Source organism: Ptychodera flava, chromosome 20, assembly GCF_041260155.1.
Source record: "Ptychodera flava strain L36383 chromosome 20, AS_Pfla_20210202, whole genome shotgun sequence".
Classification (NCBI taxonomy): domain Eukaryota; kingdom Metazoa; phylum Hemichordata; class Enteropneusta; family Ptychoderidae; genus Ptychodera; species Ptychodera flava.
The window spans coordinates 35,019,634-35,039,922 of record NC_091947.1 but is presented as its reverse complement, the minus strand read 5'-3'; the positions used below and the strand labels follow the sequence as shown (position 1 = coordinate 35,039,922).

The 20,289-nt window shown below is 39.6% G+C and overlaps 1 protein-coding gene across 4 annotated transcripts in view; it reads right to left on the bottom strand.

The window, feature by feature from the left end:
* The window catches only part of LOC139120796 (histone-lysine N-methyltransferase NSD2-like), a 28,909-nt gene extending 16,709 nt beyond the window's left edge, over positions 1-12,200 (bottom strand). For 2 of the 4 annotated variants that reach the window (XM_070685346.1, XM_070685349.1), the window contains exons 1-3: positions 12,064-12,200; positions 6,427-7,698; positions 1,000-1,824 (exon numbers count right to left, since the gene is read on the bottom strand). In XM_070685346.1, coding sequence (XP_070541447.1) covers positions 1,000-1,824; positions 6,427-7,663 — 2,062 coding nt within the window. In that variant the 5' untranslated portion in view covers positions 7,664-7,698; positions 12,064-12,200. Of the gene's footprint in view, positions 1-999; positions 1,825-6,426; positions 7,699-11,831; positions 11,863-12,063 lie in introns of those variants that run through there. The other 2 variants (XM_070685348.1, XM_070685350.1) reach the window with 1 other exon arrangement.
* Between the last annotated feature and the right edge of the window lie 8,089 nt (positions 12,201-20,289).

Genomic DNA, 20,289 nt, shown 5'->3' with positions numbered 1-20,289 from the left:
GCATAATTTATTCTAAGAAACTGTACTAATTTCAATTCAATTCAACAAACTCATGTCTGTCTGTATCACATGCAAACAGGCGTAACAGCGCCCTCGGTGTTGAGATAGCTCTGAGAATCTCCCAATCTAAGAGATTTGAGACGTGACCTTAGATAAATCAATATGGCTGCGTCCTGTAAACAGTGATTAGATATTATCGAACTTTCTTTTATTTTTTTCTGACAGGTAACTATCCAAATAATGATTTTCAAAATTTTAAAAGGTACATAAATTTAAACTTATGAATATTTGCTGTAGTCAATAGGTTGAAATACTGGTTGCAGGCTGAAAAAATCTACCTGTCCACTTGGACAAGTACTTTTCAAAACTACTTGTGCCAGGCCAAATTTCACTTGTCCGAGACAGGCAGACAGGTATTATTTTGAGCCCTGACATGCCACTTGTCAAGGGTATGAATAAGCTAACACTATATACAAGTATGTATATAGATATACACGGTTTCTATGGAAGTAAGAATGACAATTCCGTACACACAACTCTTATAAAAGGTCAACAACATGCAGTCACCTTACAGGCATTAACATCCATTCAAATGATCTGTAGTTAGCATGTACACTTTCAGCGACAGAACCTCATTAATCACAGCAAAACATGCTTGAGCAAAGAAGACTAGGACATCAATCTACAATTCATTGATGTGCAATCCAGAATTGTAAAGTGCTTCAAATAACGTCTTTCCTTGCACCAAGGCTATAAATTTACTTGCCTTATTCAAGATTAAGAAGAACATTAGGATAATACAGTCTACAAGGTATGATGCACTCATACATGTACACAAAATATCAAAGGGATATACATTGCAATGGATGGGAATATATACACCTATATGGACCACAGGAGCTGTGTAATAAACCAGGCTGTGCATACAGCAAATGGCAGTAAAAATTCTGCTCTGTTACACAAAAAGAAAATGATCTGTGAAATGAACAACTATATTACCTGCTTTAGTTGGAGTTTTTTCCACAATGCCTGCAGTAAATTTGGATTTATACCGTGACTTCTGTTTATCAGACATTGCATTCCACTGCTGTTTGAGAAATTCCAATAATTGTTCATCATTGTAATCCGGATGATCTGTTTTCACTTGATCCTTGTGCTTTTGATAGAAAATGACAAATCCGGGTTTTCTGCCGCGTTTTTTTGGTGTATTTGTACTCTCAGAAACCATAACATCTGCAACTGTTATGCGATCAACCGGTGATGGTTTTGTAGTTTTTGATCTCCTTCTGACGTATTTTCGCTTTGTCCTTTGAGGTGTGATCTCACTTTCATTACCTGATGCTACAGCAGTATCAACACTAGCACTGTCTGTAGGCACTGAGTGCGTACCTTCAGCTGCCGCTGCTTCTTCATCAGCCTTTCTTTTCTTATAAGCTCTTTTAGCTTTCATTTTAGGTGAGTCACCCAACGACACAACATCAATCTGCTCAGCAGCCACATTCCCTTCAGCTGACGTTGGCATTTCATACTTGAAGGTAAAGTTCAATTTCCGTTCATGTCTACTCATTGGTAGAGCTCTCTCACACTCTTGTACAGCAATTTCCCATGCTCCCCTACCACGTTTGCTTGGTTTTAATGAATTCTTGGCTAAAAATTTGTTCCTTTCACCTCTGTTCTTTATTTTTGCACTCATCTCTTGCACTAGGGTCTGATACTGGTCCCTCCCGGAAAATTTCCTCATGCTACTTCCGCCGACCCAACCTCTTTCAGGTACCTCACCAAAGAATTGTACATGGTAGAGTCGATAGCTCTTCAAAGCAGCACCTAAAAGAACAAAAAGTTCACATTACAAAATTTGGATGAATCACAAGACAAACAGGTCTTGCTTTCCAATCTGTTGAGTAAAAGCTCCAGCACATTGCTCCTAGTCAATTAATACTGTTTAGCAAACTGGCAAAGGTAGCCATATGACTAGATACGACTGTGTTTTCTTTTGTGACTGGTGGTAAAGTCATTGAGCAAATGGTATTCACTTAATCATTAGGCAAATGTAGAGATTTCAGAATTCTGAGAAGCCCTTCAATGCTGGAAGCCAGAACTCCAATCAGTGGCAGCATTCTATCAAGGTTGACATCACTGCCATAGGTAAATCAACATCACAAAAGTAAATGAACATTGTTACTGAAATCAGCACTCAGATGTCAGATTAGATCAAGTCAATTCAATAGTAAAATCTTGGCATTTTTTCCTCTGCCAAGTTATGGGACCCCTACATAGGCAAATTTTGGCAGGAATTTGACAGCTCAACATGTTCTTTTGCACAATTGTATACTTTTTTCAAACACTCTTAGCCAAGTTTTCTTCCAAGCATTAAATCATGGTGGCAAGGGCTACCACTCTGGTCTCATGGCTGCTGCTGTGTTCGATCATACCACCATTGTCTATACTTTGAGTTTCAACTTCATAGTATTGGGCAATTCTTAATTTGAAATTGAGTCAGTAGATCGCCCCTTTACAAAGCAGAACAATGACACCTTTTTTCTGTGTCAAGTGTTGTAAGGCAACCATTTTGAACGATCGCTCTGAATGATCAATCCTACGAATCAAAATTAATGAGAATTATCTTTTGCTCGCATCGGCTTTTGGTAAGCCCTGTAGCCTTGCACTGAAGGTAGTAATAGTGAGACCAGACAGTTTAGAAGCATTGATCCAATATTCTTGATTGACATTTTTTTTTCAGCTTGAAGCAAGGAATATTGCATTCTATGTATAAAATTTGGTAAAATAATGTTTATACAATACATCATGTTTTCACTGTAGAGATGAACAACAGTTAGTCAGTGAGCTGTTGTGCCCATGACATTACCAGTCATATTTTACACATTCAAAATAGAATGCTACCAGTCCCTTCATTAGAATGGAATGTCCTAGAATCAATGCCAATCTGTGCCCTAGTACCGTTAAAGTAACTTATTATCTACACTGATAATGCAGAGGCTCTGTTGTTGAGACCACTTTGCTATAAAAACTTGACTTTGAACAAGAGAAACTACTATTCTTTCAAGATGTACTACAGCAGAGACTAAAGACATGGCGGCTGTTTTAAGTTGCTGTTGCATATAGCAACATCAGTCCAGTCTCTAAACCTCCACAGCAGTACTGACAGTAAGTTTACTCACAGATATGAAACTGCAGTTTCAGTTGATATTCTTACAAAACTGTAAAAATCACAGATTGACTTTTCTAGAAGATCATTAGTTTGAATAGAGTTGGCCCCTGGTACAATATTACACAATGGGTTTCTGTATTCATGATATTGAAATGGCATGGAAAGCTGCATATGTATGTTTGAAATCCAGCTGCTGCATTTTGATGCCCGGTGTTGCAGCCAGGATTTTTACACCTGACCTGAGGACACTGTATCCCTCTACCCTTTATTTTTTAGGGACATTTTGCACATTTTGGGGACAGCATGTATCAGTTGGCAATAAAATTTTGTATCATTTTTGTAACAAACTAGTTTCAAAGAACAAATTCAAACTACTGGGACCACTTAGCTATGCTTGAATTTCAGTGATTGTAGCACTATAGTGTTGTGTATGCCGCCAACCAGAGCTCAGTTGGACAACATGCAAGTTATAATATCAAGTACAGCATTTAAATTACTTCTTAATCCTTTGAGCGCTGTAATTTTCTCCCGCCAAAATCAGTGCAAAATTTTACAAATTTTTATGAATTTTTCTGTGATTTTTTGATAATTTTGCACCAAATGGACATCATATTTGATTGGCTACAGTTTTTTCTCAAAATTTTGGCAAAAATTCGAGAAAAATTGACAGGGGTTTATTTTATGTAGGGGACAAAAATAGACTCTAAGTACTTAATCCTTTTCCTGCCAGACAGTAATAACTGTATCACTTCCCCATCAGCCAAGTCAGTAAAAAGCAGTATTGAGCCAAAAAATTGACGTATTTTCACCCACTTGGCTTGTATGTTATAATCTTTTGTCCAAAAAACCCCAACTTTACAGTATTATGTTTTCAACAGCCTTCAAATGTACAGTATTATGTTAAAATACATCATATGGAATACGTTGTGTTTCATTAATTTTAACCGTCTTGACCTGGCGGTGAAATATGGACTTGGCAGGAAAAGGGTTAAATATAAGCCTCAACTTAATCGTAGAAAACAAAGGCCACATTCAGTATCAGATATACTTGCAGACTACACCCAACACAGTTGACTCATGAGTGAGCCCAAGGTGACCCGCAGAATGCGAGAATGCCGGACAATGGGTTCAGTTTTGGGGACATTGTCGCAAGGAAGCGTCGTGGCTGCAACACTGGATACCATGCTGCTATAACCCTTTTCCTGCCGAGCGCCCTTGTCCGTTATTCTCCCAAGTCAGTAGAAAACCGCCCCATAATATGTGCCTGCAAAAGATTGGCTCTCCTGCATGTTATCCTGCCAGCCATTTTGGCAGAAATCGCCCATTTTCAGGGTAATTTTTAGCCGTACTTATACGTGTTAGACTTCGATAATTTCTACATGCCCGTAGACAGGGGAAGGAGCTCAAGGGTTGCTGCAGAAAAAAATTGAGGTCACCGGCTTTGTTTGCCCCTGGGAGTGCGTCATTTTATTGCCGTTTCATGTTTATTTTTTCGGAAATAAACTCCTTCAGTATTACGCACGTCCGCTAGGCACAAACATCACCTCACTCGTCTGTTAGTCAGAGGCCCTGAGGGTCGTGCTAGGGGTGCAGAAGCACCGTCAAACCTGTCCTGTTTCCCCAGGGTAGGGGCAATTGAATACGTACCTCCAACGACTTGGCAGTGTAGCACAAAAACTACGTTTTTGCCGTTGTATTAACGACATGGCTGAGCCATTGAAGCACAGCTTTACGTAGTTTTGCCAGCTCAGTTGGGAGTTGGCTTACGAGTGTTACCGTTCATTACTGACTTAATCGAGTGGTCCTCAGTCAGGTACGGGTTTGTACCGACATGGCTTGGGCTGCAGCTAACCAGTGATAACCAGTCACTACCCCCAAGTCTTCAGTTCACTTTTGCGATGCACGGGTGCAACGCAATATGCTTCCATTGTTCTAGCCATCGACGTGTCCACATGCGGCAGCCATATTGTACTGCTAGCTGGTTTGCATAACAAAAGCAGTCCCTGCTAAATGCAGACGGTATCCCCGTACATGTAGCATATTGACCTCATGTGCCCTTTTGAATTCTCTGTACGCAAACAGCGTACGTAGTTACCAATGCATCGGCAAGAGGATACGTTTGCCTGCAAACCAGAGCCAGTACTTCGGACGGTGGAATAAATAAAAAATCCAAAGCTACGTCCATTGAATGGCACGGCCAAGGCAGTGAAGGACGTTGCCTGGCTTGAACTTGCAGAGCTGAAGCCCAGCTTAGTACGTCGGACACCAGTTTGTAATGGTATTTCCGAGTCGTTCATATCCGTTCCATGGGAGGAACAAGTCGAGCCGTCCCGTCAAAAATACGTTCTCATTTTCAGTCACGCACAACTGAATAAGTGACTTTCGTCTCGCACCATCGGCATATCTGCCAAGTCGTTTGCAAGAGGTAGCCTTCTAGATTAGCATTGCCGAGTTGGTCAAGTTCGGCAGCAATCTGTATAGTGCCAGGCAGCCAAGTACGTCCAACTCCGCCAGAAAACGTCACCATGCTATCCTGCCAAGTCCGCTAAAAAGCGGTAAAAAAAAACCAGCCCCCCTCGGGTGTGGGGGACTGGCGGACAGGTTTCTGCACCTTTCCCTGTCCTTGGACTCCCTGTGAACCCATTTCGAGAGCAAACGCCGTTCCTCGCCCAAAACCTGTCCTCGAACGACCCCTAGCGTGAGCAAGGGTTTGCTACACGTAGTTCCGTCGACTAGGCAGGAAAGGGGGTACCAAAAAGGAGCCCGATTTCCACCGCCTTAGGAGGATAACGGCCGTGGCTGCTCAGCTTCTAGCTACACCGAATTGCAAGCGGATTTTCACCGACTTGGCAGGAAAAGGGATAAAGGAGTAGCACTCAGAGTGTGAAAGCATGGCGAGCTGTTGGAACAATATTCTTTTTCTTTCTTGAAAAACTCAATGCTGTTTGCTCTATTACAAGCCCCTTCCCTGGAATACCATCAGTTTTGTGTTGATATCAAGAAGAGGAACTTCAACTTTGGTGCAACAAAAGAAGTGAAATTTTAATTTAGGTACTTACACTGTTTTAAGGTTACTGTAACCTACATTCCGATATTACCGTATCTTTCACCATAGGTGTTGACACGTGTGCCATTTCAAAACAAATATTCAATACATGTATATTAATATTTGTTGACAAAGGATCTATTTATTTAACACTAACAGCTGAAACTTGAAATTTCAGAGGATGTTTATATTTCTTGAGCAGAAAGCTTACCTTTCATTCTTGTGTACACTCCCATATTAGGATCATATGCCACCATACAAGGCCACCATGGATGGCCTGTAACTTTGGACCACACTAGATCTCCCACTAACCATTCACACGGTTTCTCTTCATACACAGGTGTACCAGTGCTGGATACTGATCCAGGCTTTGGTACGTGTGATTTAGCAGTGATGGCGGCCTTGCCTGCTTTAACCGTTTCTTTCTTCTGGGCAAGGGTAAGGGGTTTTTGAGCCACAGCTGGTTTCTGGATAGTAGGTGTTGCTGCCTGTGTAGCATGCTTACTGAGAGCAGTAGTTGCAGTTGTTGGTTTTAGTTCCTGAGTTGTTCTATTTTCCGCAGTTTCTGTCTCAGCGGCAACATTAGCTGCTTCGTTTCTGGTAACCACACCACTCTGTCTTTCAGTAACACCAGTACCTTCTCCCTCGTATAAGGTTGACGTCAGTTTGGGCTTGCCATGAGTGAAAGTCTTTTTTATTTTTAATTTGATTTCTGGCGAACTTGGTGGTGCGTCTGATGATTCTGATTGTGCAGTATCTGATGGAGGAGTTGGCAGAAATGGTGGCATGTTTGAAGTATTGTTTGTGGCAGTCCTAGAAGCGGGGGGTGCACTGGTATTCATTGGTGGTGATGATGACATTGACTGTTGCTGGGGCTTTTGTTGCAAATAATGCTGCAGATATTGTTGTTGCTGCTGTTGTGGCTGTGGTTGTTGTTGCTGCTGTTGTTGTTGATATACCATTTGAGGGCTTTTGTTTGGTGTAAAGCCACTGGATGTTAACTGCTGTGACTGAGGTATCTGTGGTGGTGACATATACTGCTGTGATGCCATGGATGTCGGAAATGATGTCTGCGGCATATTTGTGTACGACTGCTGAGAAAACGCTGGGTACTGCGGCATTGACAACTGCTGATGCGGCATTGATTGTTGATGCATAGGCTGAGCAATTTTATGATACGGTGGCCCAGGTACTGGATTCACACGTATGTGGCTGTATGGCTGACTGTAAGAAAGAGACTGGCTCTGCATATTTGGTTGAGTGAATGTTGTTGAGCGAGTGCTATCGACGACACTTTGGAGTGGTGGCGGCGGTGGCAATTGTTGCCTGCCAGTTTGATCCATGGTGCTACCTGTACTGATATTGCTGCTACTACTGCTTCCACTTCCCTGTGATGATACTTCCTCTACCACAGGCACACCCTCCTGTTGGGACTGGGCTGTTCCCATTCAGAGTTTACCAGCTGAACAGAAACCCTCACACCCTGCAAGAAAAGCCATACAGATTAGAGTTAGAAACGCTATCTACTGTTTACAAACTATAGATGTAATGAATCAAATGAAAAGCGACGCCAGGTGAGAAGAAATAAAGCTTAGTGTAACTGTCTAGTGTACTCCTCTACATAATGACACTATGAGAAAGGTACCGGTACTTCTATTTACAACCTATGACTCATATGCAACTTCGTTGGCAAGTTTTACGACTGTGAAGCCTAGATTAGATTAAATTCTGTACTATTACAATTTCACATGATTCTACAAGAGAGGTGGTCTAATTATCACATCACATTGATTTTGATTGACATACACTCAGTGAAATCACAAAGTCATCTTTTCTTTCTAAAATACAAACAAATTCCTGGAAAAATTATCCATTCTTTAACCATTTTCCTGCCAAATTCATATTTCACCATCAGGTTAAGATGGTTAAAACTAGTAAACAAAAACATGTCCCATATGGTGCATTTTAACACAGACTTGAAGATTTGAAGGTCCCTGAAGACAGAGATACTGTAAACATGATTTTTACAGACTAAAGCTGCTACAACATACCATGCCAAGTGGGTGAAAATATTATGGTTTTGGCTCAATACTGCTTTTTACTAACTTGGCAGATGGGAAGTGATACTGTCTGGCAGGAAAAGGGTTAATCTATCATTTTCTGTGAAAATTCAACAAGTTTGCAGTGGTGTAATTATTGTACACACATCACTTGACTTGTGCCTGGGGAAGAAATGTTACTTGTGTTAGTTTCAACATATTGCAAAATTATTGATAAATCTGATAATTACTGAATATGTATCTGTCTAGACGACAGGACCAGATGACTAAAAAGACAAAATTAGTCTCACATACAATACGCAAATATTTTGAAACAGGTCTTACACAATTGCCACAATTTAAGTTTCATTCTGGTTATCTCTGTGAACACTTTAATACAAGCTACAACACAACTCTGCATTAGACTTTCATTTCATTGTACAAGTATGATTTTGGGAATCTACATACTTTAGAGAAATTAGAGTGTCTCTCTCTAATGCTGAGACACTTCAGTGAAACAAAACAAAAACAAAACTATTACTATAAACACATACCAGTACTAATCCATCATGGTACATAATGTATGCAGTAAATCAGTAAATGCTGTCCGTGTTTCAGTTAACCTTAATGATTTCACTCAACCTGATAACACCACAAAATCATAACTGTAAGTAACCAGGACAGTCATGATTCACGTCCTTGTTCTATGAACTGGACATATTGCTACTGTGAGTATCCAATGTGTCATCATCAGAGAGTCATCACCAATCAAGCGCATTACAAACATAGGAGGTGATGACAAAACAAAGCAACATGGAATGCAACTTCTTATCAAACTTTCCCTTTGGATTACTTCTGTTTAAGTCAAATGTTTTGGATGTTATTGCTGTATATCCATATGTTCTAATATTTTTTCTTATCTGTTTTTACTGTTTTTTACTATGATAGTCTATGACATGAAGCAGGTTTTCTTATATGTTAAGCGAAGTAGATATTTTGAATCTGACACACACCCTTCTTGTTTCAGCTAAATTAGCTTTGCTTCAATTTTCAACATTTACCATCAGTGAATGTGGCTTTGTATGAACAAACACATGTCTATAATTCAGTTATTTTGTCTAAGGCCAGTAAATTGGTAGACTATGTTCTTACAAGTATTTATCTCAGCCTAAGACACTCTGATGTGAACGCATATGCAAATACACCCACACAGAATATAACAAATCAAAGATCTATAATACACTCCTATTGATTCCAAACAGCCACTGAGGCATTTCAAACTTGATATGTTTTGATCTGGGTGCTTTTCAAATATGACGCATGCTTCACATTATTGTTACGAATATTATAGCAACTCATACGATGCAGAAATGTACAGTTGCCTATGCCTAGGGTGACATGATTGCCCATTGAATTCTACAAAGAAAGTGAAACTGCAGGCACAGTGCTAAGAATACCAGTATTACTAAGGCACAGCAACTGTGAGTCTATACATACCAATGCAATTACACAATGGAGAGAAGCAGAGAATCACCAAATTTCAAAAACAAACAAACCAAATTATCAACGTATCTGTTCAGGTCTCACTGACTCAAACTTGGTCTCATCACACACAATGTCATTTGAGATTATTTTGATTGCATAGGTCAATACTATTCACATGTTTGATCGGGAGACAGTGCAACATAAAGAATTATATCATACCAGTATATTGATGTCACCAAATGCAGCGAGCTGATTGGTCGAGACTGAAAAGAACGATGGTATATTGGCTCATATACCACGGTTGGCTCACACCCCAGCTTTCTGCCAGAGCAAAAATCCTTTTGTGATATTCCATGCCAGAAATTCAATATACTGTTATGATATACAGTAATAGCAATAAATCACACCCAGTTACGGTATACCACTCAATTTTGACCAGTTCACTTCATATATGCACTCGCTATAGCTCGTGCATATATGAGGTCGTGAACTGGTCAAAATCTCGTGATATATCGTCGCTGGGTGTGCTTTATTGCTTAAATAAACAGGTGCAAAAATATGATGAAAGAGTAAATCATTGAATATCAAGATGGCCTAAAAATTTCAAAATTGAAAGTGACTAGTATAATACAGATCAACTATTGTCCAAGGTGGAACTGTATAACACATTTACAAATGTGCAACCTCAGCTTGATAGTCACAGACATTAATCAGCTAATTGCTATTTCTCATTATTACAAGTAACCCACTATTCAAACACATTTCATTCATGTATGTACAGAGCTTTTAGTCTCTTAACCGACACTGATGTGTCTCAAACAGTCTGGCTACATTACCCAAAAGGAAAACTTGCATAAAACTTATGGGACAGACATCATTATTTTGTATTAAAAGTAATTTATGTAACTCCATAATACATGTTAAGCTGTCAGTTTGATGTACACTTCTTGACTAAAAAGTTTGTCTGAGAGTTCACTATCGACTGTGTGGCACATTTGCTGATACTTTCACAGCATTTCATTTTGTTCAAATCCAGTTAAACTTTTGGAAAAGGGTTTTACTAAATACACAGGTATGGGTGACAGCATTAATGATAATAATCAATTAATATCTGTTCATCAAACAAATAAACAAAGATAAATGTTAGTTTGGTCAAGTTAGAAGCAATTATAGAAATTTACAGAAATTTGCATGAAAAAATTGTAAGTAAATTGTAATAATTGATTCATTGTGCAGATGTTACCTGGTATGATGCAGATGACACAAAACATCACTACCAGTACTAGTACTAGACAGCAGCATCAAAACCTACCAGCTACAATATGCACTGCAAAAAAACGACAATCAGTCGCCTTTGATGTCATGTAGTATCACACAGGTGTTGACTTTTGGACATTTTCAGCAAGTTCAATCATTTCGAGGATCATATTTCAGCAATTTCGATCATTTCGAGGGTCAAAACATGTCTCAAACAATTCAATTGTTTCGCATGATTTTACAATTACACTATAATATATGGTCCGTCCAGGCACCACGCACTATGCATGCCAACTATGAAATATCACCAGACATAATGTACTGTAAACTTTCTTCACCATTTCACTGAAACGCGTGTCGGGACTTTTCTTAATACAGAATATATGTGTCATCTTATCAGTTAAAGTACAAAAAACAACCGTACGTCACCTGTTTAATTCTAAAAGCACACTACTGTACTATTCATGCAGGTATGTATACTTGTCAGAAAAGGCAGTGAAACCCTTGCACTATGAAAACAATAGGACGCGCGTACGGTCATGCCGCTAGAAACACGATAAAGCAGTGTTCTCTCTCAAAAGCACATTAATACAGTGCGATCTGGGTTAAAACTGAGATCTTCCTGGGTTGAAGAGGTCAATACACAACATTATTTGTATATTTCTCTCAAGATATCATGGATCGCTCGATATGCACATTTCTTCGTGATACGGAGCCATCACAATACACCAACTTAGTCATAATGCTATCACTCGAGTTGCACTCTTCTTGTCAAACTGCATTCACAATAACTACCAGATATTTTAACAAAACGAGCTTTGTAGTAATTTCTCACCGTTTCGGTTAATATTTTATCACAGATCGCCTGTAGCTAGAAAGATAAAATTGGTGAAAATCACACATGCAAATCCTGTGTCCGCCATATTGGATCTCACACACTCTCACACGAGCTGACCTCTTTATACACATCGCCAAAACGAAAATAAGGTGTTACTTCTCATAAGAATGGGATAAATTTCATTGTTGTTGTGTTGAAATGACACTTAAGAAATAACCTTTATATTAACCTTGGAGTTCCTGGTGTTCTTTACCGCGTATGCCTCACCCACAGTCTTCAGGATTCAGAGTCCGAAAACAGTCGGAAGGTCTCGGCGGGAAAAACCCAACAATATGATTGGTTTCCGAGTGTGAGCGGAGTTTGCCGAACTATATCGACGACCTTCGGAACTATTGCTAAAACTAACAAGGGCGAGCTCGTGTGTACAAATTGCTTTACTATGCTGTTGCAATAAAGCATGAAGTCGAGACTGGAAGTTTACACTCCTGCTGGTTGTTTGTGGAATTCGCATACTAATTTTACTAATACGATTGAACTTTTGCGGTAATTTGTATGGTGGAAGGGAGAAAGGCGTGTGTGTTTTTGTGTGTGGATAACCGGGGGGGGGGGGGGGAAGGTGCTGACATGGTAAAAATGCGACAAGCGCCCACAGCATAGATAAGGAAGCCGTCATTATTTACGGCCTGGGGATCGAAGGAACTGAGGGGGAGAGGAGTCACTCAAAAAATTGAAAGCTATAGCCACTGGCGGGGTTACTAAAAAATATGGAGAGAAAGAATGGGAGTAGGCCTACCCAATATTTGGTGTAAAATAAATTGAAATACCTCTCAGATTGCACCATTATTGCACACATCAATTTCTCTAAATTTCGATGCGAGAATTGACTTCTGTTCTATAACAATTTTGACATTTTACCGTATTTAGGATTTTCATCAGAAGCTGGCAGCTGGAGAAATTACACGGTTGGCGAAGCTGCAAACAAATAAGCCGAATAGGCCTAAATGGGTTTTACAGTGTACAGACAAGCAAGATTTTGCAAATGACACACTGAGAAAGTCGCAGATTTCCATTTCTGCGTCTCCGTTGGTCTTCAATCTCTGACGACGGCTCCCAAAGAATTGAAGCACGTACGTCGGCACTGGTGTAATAGAACATGATGCACCGCTGCCGATCTGCAAAAGCTAGTTCGTCAAAAGTCTTTGTCGTTTGTAGAGTGCGGTTCTGATAATTTCGAAATACTTTAGGAGACAGACATTGCAGTACGGAGGGGAATGTCCGTATCGGCAAATAGTGAATAATGTAGTTATTTGGGGAAAAATCAGATTTTTTCCACTTTTGGAATTTGCTTTCGGCCGTTTCTAGTCTACTTTATTGGAAAAACAGTTCGAGGACGCATGAGTCTTAATGTTCCCGATAAAAGAGAAAATGTATAAGCTTAGCATTATTAGGGCTGTTTTCACAAACCGTAGACGCGAGATTTTAGAACTTTGATGAAAAAAAAACTACAAATCCACAGTCGCGTGTGAACTGATACACGGGGGACGCGGTGTGGCATTAGAAAAGTAGCCCCTCTTTTCTAATACATATAACATAGCAGCGGCCGCCGTGTATCGGTTCACACGTGACTGTTTAAAAATCTTACCATATGTACCATAATGGACCAACACTGAACAACTTGAAAAATAACCAAAGATTAAGTTTAACAAAAACGCCCGCAATTGAGTTTTTAGTGTACACATACATTAAATTCACAGTAATTTTCTCACAGCCATACAGGTAAACATGAATCACATGAAAATGTCCAAGGAACTTTGTTGTTTCAAGAAGACATTGCTTGTTTAGGCATTAGGGCTATACTTGACACGCTTTCTTTTATATTTACGTATATGAACGTATACGGAACGCCACATTAGTGATATACGTAGCGCATATCTTGTGAGGTGTTTCCATATAATGTGTTCATATACGATGATACCAGTATTTAGTCTAATATTGATGGTGCAAATACAGTTATCTGATTGGTGAAAAGAACCGTACAGTATATTGCTGATATACCACGGCTGGCACACGCACGAGCTCCCGGCTTGAGCAAAAATCCTTTTTTGACGTTCCATGCCTGAATTTCAATATACTGTTATGATATGATCGCAAATCACACCCATCGACGGGATAACACTGGGTTTTGACCAGTTCACTTCATTATGCACTCGCTATCGTTCGTGCATGTATGTCGTGAAAATCTCGTGGTATACCATCGCTAGGTGTGCTTTACTGCTTAAATATACAAAAACATATATCAACTATATTGCGAACGTAGTGATCTAGATTAAAGTACAGTCCCGCCTTGTGAAGTATGTTCTGGAGTTTACCCCAGTAGACACGTGACCAAAGTGTGTCATCGTCCGCAAGCACGGGTCGTTAGCCAGACAGGAGTCTTCCACTAACTACTCCTGATTTCGGGAAGCATCTATAGCTGCCCGAACAGCAGGCCTTGGCAAGCGAAGATGAAGGTGTGTATTCATTCGCCCAACTAACTTGAAGCTGTTGTTTCTAATAGATCACGTTGGACCCCCCTTTCTATACGTCCTTCTGGGAGACCTTTTAGGCTGCGTTCACAGAACATGGTGAGGGGGCCCAGGAGGAATGGCAATGGTTCTACTCCGGATAAATAAAAAGGACGCGATGCGTTCTGCAGACTCAGCACGCCCAAATAATCACGTGATGCCGGTACAAACAAACCCACATGTGTACTAACGCGTATGGAAATAAACGTACGTCTATGCGCGTTTGCGCACATGGCTTTATTTGTACCGTGGTCGATTCGAATTCCGGGTTTGGCCTATTGTAATCTTTTTCTTTTCAGATCCCCCTCAATGTCCTAAAAATTGTAAGTCCTCCCGTCTATATGATCACTATTTTTCAAGTCCCCCCCCCCACCAATTATCATATAGCCACAGATTTATTGGATAGGGGTGTACACGCATAGAAAGAATAAGCATGTATTGCACAATTTTGCTCACAGATGCACGACAATACCTGTTATCAAGCTCCATATTCCTAAAGCAAGTTCTTAAATTGATGAATTTTAAATGCATCCGTAGACTTTTTGGATTTATAAGTATAAGCCGACTTGAGTTAATCCAACTCTGACCAGGTCAATTGAACCCGCTGAAGAGCACACAAAATAACGATTATGAGAGAGTATGCAAATAGGGAATTCCTGGCTACATTTTGCCATAAATTGTGAAAAACCGAGCGTATAGTGACCTGCCGAAAAATGTACTTTTTCAAAAGTACAAGATTTATTTGACTTACATGCTACTTAAAAAAGTTTTACAAAATTGACAACACTGGATGATTAAAATATTCCATCAGATAACTGTCAATTTAATCTATGAAATTTTGGGTGTAATTTTGACAAATTTGGTAAAAAAATAAATAATGCCATTTATTCATATATTTTCGTGAAAAGCAGCAACCTTTCATCGTACATTTGTACAAAATCAAGAATGGTACACTGATGGTAACCCCATATTTTTTTTCAATATTTGATTATTCTAATATGACAGCATTTAAAAATCGCTGATAACTGTCAAGTCTCCCGGTTCGTGTTTTGCTCTCTGGCCTGGTCTTTTGTGCACTATGTTTCACTGTCAAGAGCGTCATACGACCCAAATTCTTCTTCAACCACATAAAGAGTCAGAGCTAACTCTCACTGCCACAATGAAGTGACAGTGACACTGCCCGCAGGCAGTAGCTGTATATTAACTTTGGTAATTTTGACAATATTTTTGTTCAGTCTATACAACTGCGTTCAGTTAATATCAGCTTGCCAAAACAGATTCTGTATGATTGTGTACCGTAAATTTGCATCATGACTTTCAGTCTGGGTCGAACTCAATTATCACTAATATTTATACATGTAGGCTTTGTCGACAAACTGGATATTATGTTTTTAAGCATGCTTCGGGAGACAGAAAGTACATTTGATATACTGCATAGAAATATAAAAAAAATATCAACAGTTGTAGCTTTGCTCTTTTCAGAGGCCTACTTGGGTTTTTTTTTTTACGAAATTCAATGGCTTTCATACATTTTTAGATTTTGTAGGTAAAATCATGAAATGTGACAAAGTGGTTCTAGGTTTTGTTTAATTATCACTAGCGTTAGACTCATTGGATGACATCGAAATGTTGGGAACCAAAACAATTTCAGGTCCGTCATAAGCTATATGCAGAGCAAAAAAGTCCCTCCCCTCTACTCCCCCTGGAATTTTCGAATCCCCCTAAATTCCTCCAGCCTCCCCTTCACCAGTTTTTGTGAGCGCAGCCTTTGGAACCCCTTTCTATACGTTCACAGTGGATACTGCAACGTTAACAGCATATGCATATGCAGGCTATAGCTATGAGGTATAGCTGAATATATACGGTAGTTCCCTTGCGCCCTAGTAACCAATAACATCTCTCTGATATCAACTCCAGAAACATACAATTTTGTTAAACTGGCCAAAAAAGGCAAATAAGACGTAATTGTTGTACCATAATATGACAAGTCAATGTGTTATTCACATGACATTGCAGAACGTTCATTTTTATCCGACCACAGTGATCGGCTGTCGATGAAATTTTGTCGGCTATGTACAGGACTACTTCAACCACGTCTTGTGTAGAATGTAGCTGTCGTTTAAACCCCTACACTACGGACATACTAATTCTCCAATTCAGATACAGTTTTCTATAGGCTAAAAAGTGATGTTTTATATCGTCTCCTATATTTTCTATTCCTTCAGGACTTTTGGATCGCCTTGAATTCTATTTCAGCTGTATTCAGTCTTGTATTTATTGTGGCCTGTATTTCTATAGCAATGTTTTCACCCACAAATAAAAAGGTATTTTCCAGGATTTTTTGTATTGAATGCTTAAAATTGCGCCTAAAATGTGTTAATTATCATTTCGAAATATTCTCACCAACAGAGGGAACCCCTTCCCTGCCACCTCCCCTCTCCCAAGAATGAGCTGGCCACCTTTTTCCCGGTTCGACGTCACAATATTTTAGCGAACCCTGCATTAGGGACTGGTCAGTTTCTTCAGCCTGGGGGGGGGCGGTGGATTCATGGGGGGGTCACCCTGTTTTTGACTTTGGTGATAGGGGGGGGTCACCATGTTTTTGAAATGCCCAATAGGGGGGGTCAGTGTGTTTTTGAATTTTGACACAGGTCATCATTGCCTAAAATGCTAGTGTCAGCCACAAAATTCATCATTCAGTTGTATTTTTCGGCGCGCCCTTCGGGCGCGTAACTTTAATAATCAGTCATATTTTTCAGCACGCCCAACTTTAACATATCAAGCATACATACATCAGAGATATCTGTATGTTCAATATTTTTCAGCGTGCTCTTCAAGCTCATTACTTTAATATATCATACATCTTTCAGCATGCCCTTCAGGTGCATGACTTTAATATACAAGGCATATATATCAGAGATATCAGGATGTTTCATATTTTTGGCGCGCCCTTCGGGCGCCATACTTTCAGAGATATCTTGATGTTTGCTAAGTGAAAGTGTACCATTATGAAATCTGCATTTCATATGAAAAGGATGACAAATTCCTGATACTTTTCTGTTCTCTCTGTGAGAATTCAGTATGAGAAAGCAACATGCACAAATATTTCACAATATATATTTGATACAGTGACTTATTTTAGAGATAGAAAAATGACAAAATATCTTTCCTTCTCATTGATGCAATTATTTTCCTTTGTTTCATAGTTTTCTGTAGAAAGATGCTTTTTTATGAACAAAATAACAGTTAAAAAAGGCAGTTTTTTGTCATTATTAGCTGTGCTTTTATGGTTTCAATGTTACACAAGAAAAGGTCCTCTCAGACACTGTACACATCAGATTTGGCTAAAAAAGCTCTCTATGGCTCCTCAGTAGATTTAATTCGATGGTTGGCAAGTCTTAACACCCATCAAAGTTTTTGATTCACTGCTTTTTCCTCTTTGATATAATGATTGACATCCATTTCTGTACAACAGTTCAGGACATCTGGTTAAGCAGAGAAAGTGTGAAATACATTCACAGCTCATTCAAAATACAGCTCATTCAAAATGTACTGTATTTAAACTTTAAGATTGACACTTTGAAATTCCTATCTTACAACTGACATGTCAACAATTTCACTAAAACATAGAATGACTATTTAAAATATAAATATATGTAAAATGTAAAATATAATATATATATATATATATATATATATATATATATATATATATATATATATATATATAATATATATATATATATATATAATTTATGTCCATCTTTTGTTTTACCTTTGTCGCGCCCGGGGGGGGTCACACCTGTTTTAGAAATTTGGAATAGGGGGGTCACCCTGTTTTCAAAATTTGGAATAGGTGGGGTCAGCCATTTTTTGACGTCGGCAAAAAATAATCCACCGCCCCCCCCCCGGCCGAAGAAACTGACCAGTCCCTTAAATAAGATATCCATCTTGATACATTTTTGCATACATTCATCCATACATTGCATACACTAAGTGATAAGTTAATTTTTGATTTTTGGGCCCCCTTTTTTACAAGAAAGAGAACACTTCATTTATACGGTAGAAGGGGGTACTTAAATTTTGGAGGTTATAGGTTACGTTGTTGATATTTTTTCCTCACTCCAGTCACTCCCATGCTTTCCCCTTTTTCTAATTCCCTGTCGAGAAATCTTGCGGCTTCTCGTCTCCAAACCCCAAAAACCACGACAAAACAACAATCTCTCCATTGTCTCTCCCCGCTACAAAGTTCTGACTGCATGTGTCTTAAACTTTGCATTGCACAATTCTTTTCCCCTGCAGGCTTGACAATAGCAGGGCAAATGAGTCCCCAAAATATACGCCCGCAAACTTGCCCACTGGGCAGTAGTATCATGTCCGCCCTTTCCCGTCCGCTTATGCCGCCAGGAAATCGCTAACAAACAGATTTTTGAAAGAATAATTGGATAGCTTTTGTGACTGTGACAGTCACAGTCTTCTTCTACGAGGATATCATATGTGGTTCGAGGGGGCGTGGCGTTGCCGTTGGGCTGTGTACGCTTGACAGCCCCTATGCTATACGAGATCTAGCCCTGCCATGCAGAGCTATACGAGATCGAGATTGAAACGGTGTTGCCTTTTACGTCGGTCAGCGTACACATCAACTTGATCAAGGGCTGTACGTAATCACCAGAGACTTTAAGTAGCTACACACCTTTATTGTCTATCGACGTAAACATTTTTTTCTGTAAGCTTATGTGGTATTATACTGAACATAGCAAAGATGCAATGATTCTTTCTTGTTCCTCTTTCCCTTTGCGATAGGTGGGTGCTTACTCTCCTGTGTTCTGTAAAAATACCCGAGTGAGCGGCTGTCGCATTTCAGATACATAATCCCTCCCCGAGATTTCCCTCGCCCATCCCTGACCATTGAAAACGACGCACTCCTGTGCACAAGGAGCATGGGTACATGACAGCATGCCATCGTATGCCTACAGCAGTCTCCTTCTACAATGGTTCTGAACAGGACAAATTACACTTTATAAACATCACTGAAGAAATGGTCTTGAAAAAACTGTTACAGTTGTCACCAGGTAAAGCCGCAGGACCAGATAAAATATCACCAAGAGTTCTACGTACAGCTGCAGTGCAACTAGCAAAACCACTCTCCCTCATTTATACTGAATCCCTGATAACTGGCATTGTACCGGATGACTGGAGGAAAGCAAATGTTACACCTATTTTTAAGAAAGGCAGCAAATCAGAACCAGGTAACTACAGACCAATTAGCCTAACAACAATTTGTGGAAAACTGCTGGAATCTATCATCAGGGACAATATTGTGCAGCATCTGGACAGTCATGATCTAATTCTGGGCTCACAGCATGGGTTTTGTCATGGGAAGTCATGCCTCACAAATTTATTAGAATTCCTGGATGAAATTACACAGTACATAGATGAAGGAGTGCCTGTGGATGTAATTTATCTTGATTTTGCAAAGGCCTTTGACAAAGTTCCTCATGCTAGACTCATAAATAAAATGGAAAACCATGGCATTACTGGTTCTGTCCTTCAGTGGGTACAAGCCTGGCTATCAAATCGTCAACAGCGTGTTGTCATCAATGGTGCAGCATCAACTTGGAAACCCGTGACAAGTGGAGTGCCACAGGGATCTGTACTTGGTCCCATACTATTCCTGATTTTCATCAACGACATTGACTGTGGTTTGGTATCTCAAGTTAAGAAATTTGCTGACGACACAAAGCTATATCGCCCAATTTACAATAGAAATGACACTGATACGTTACAAAATGATCTGGACAGACTCCAAAAGTGGTCACAGGATTGGCAGATGAGTTTTAATGTCAAGAAATGTAAGTCCATGCATATTGGAGTGAATAATCCATCACATG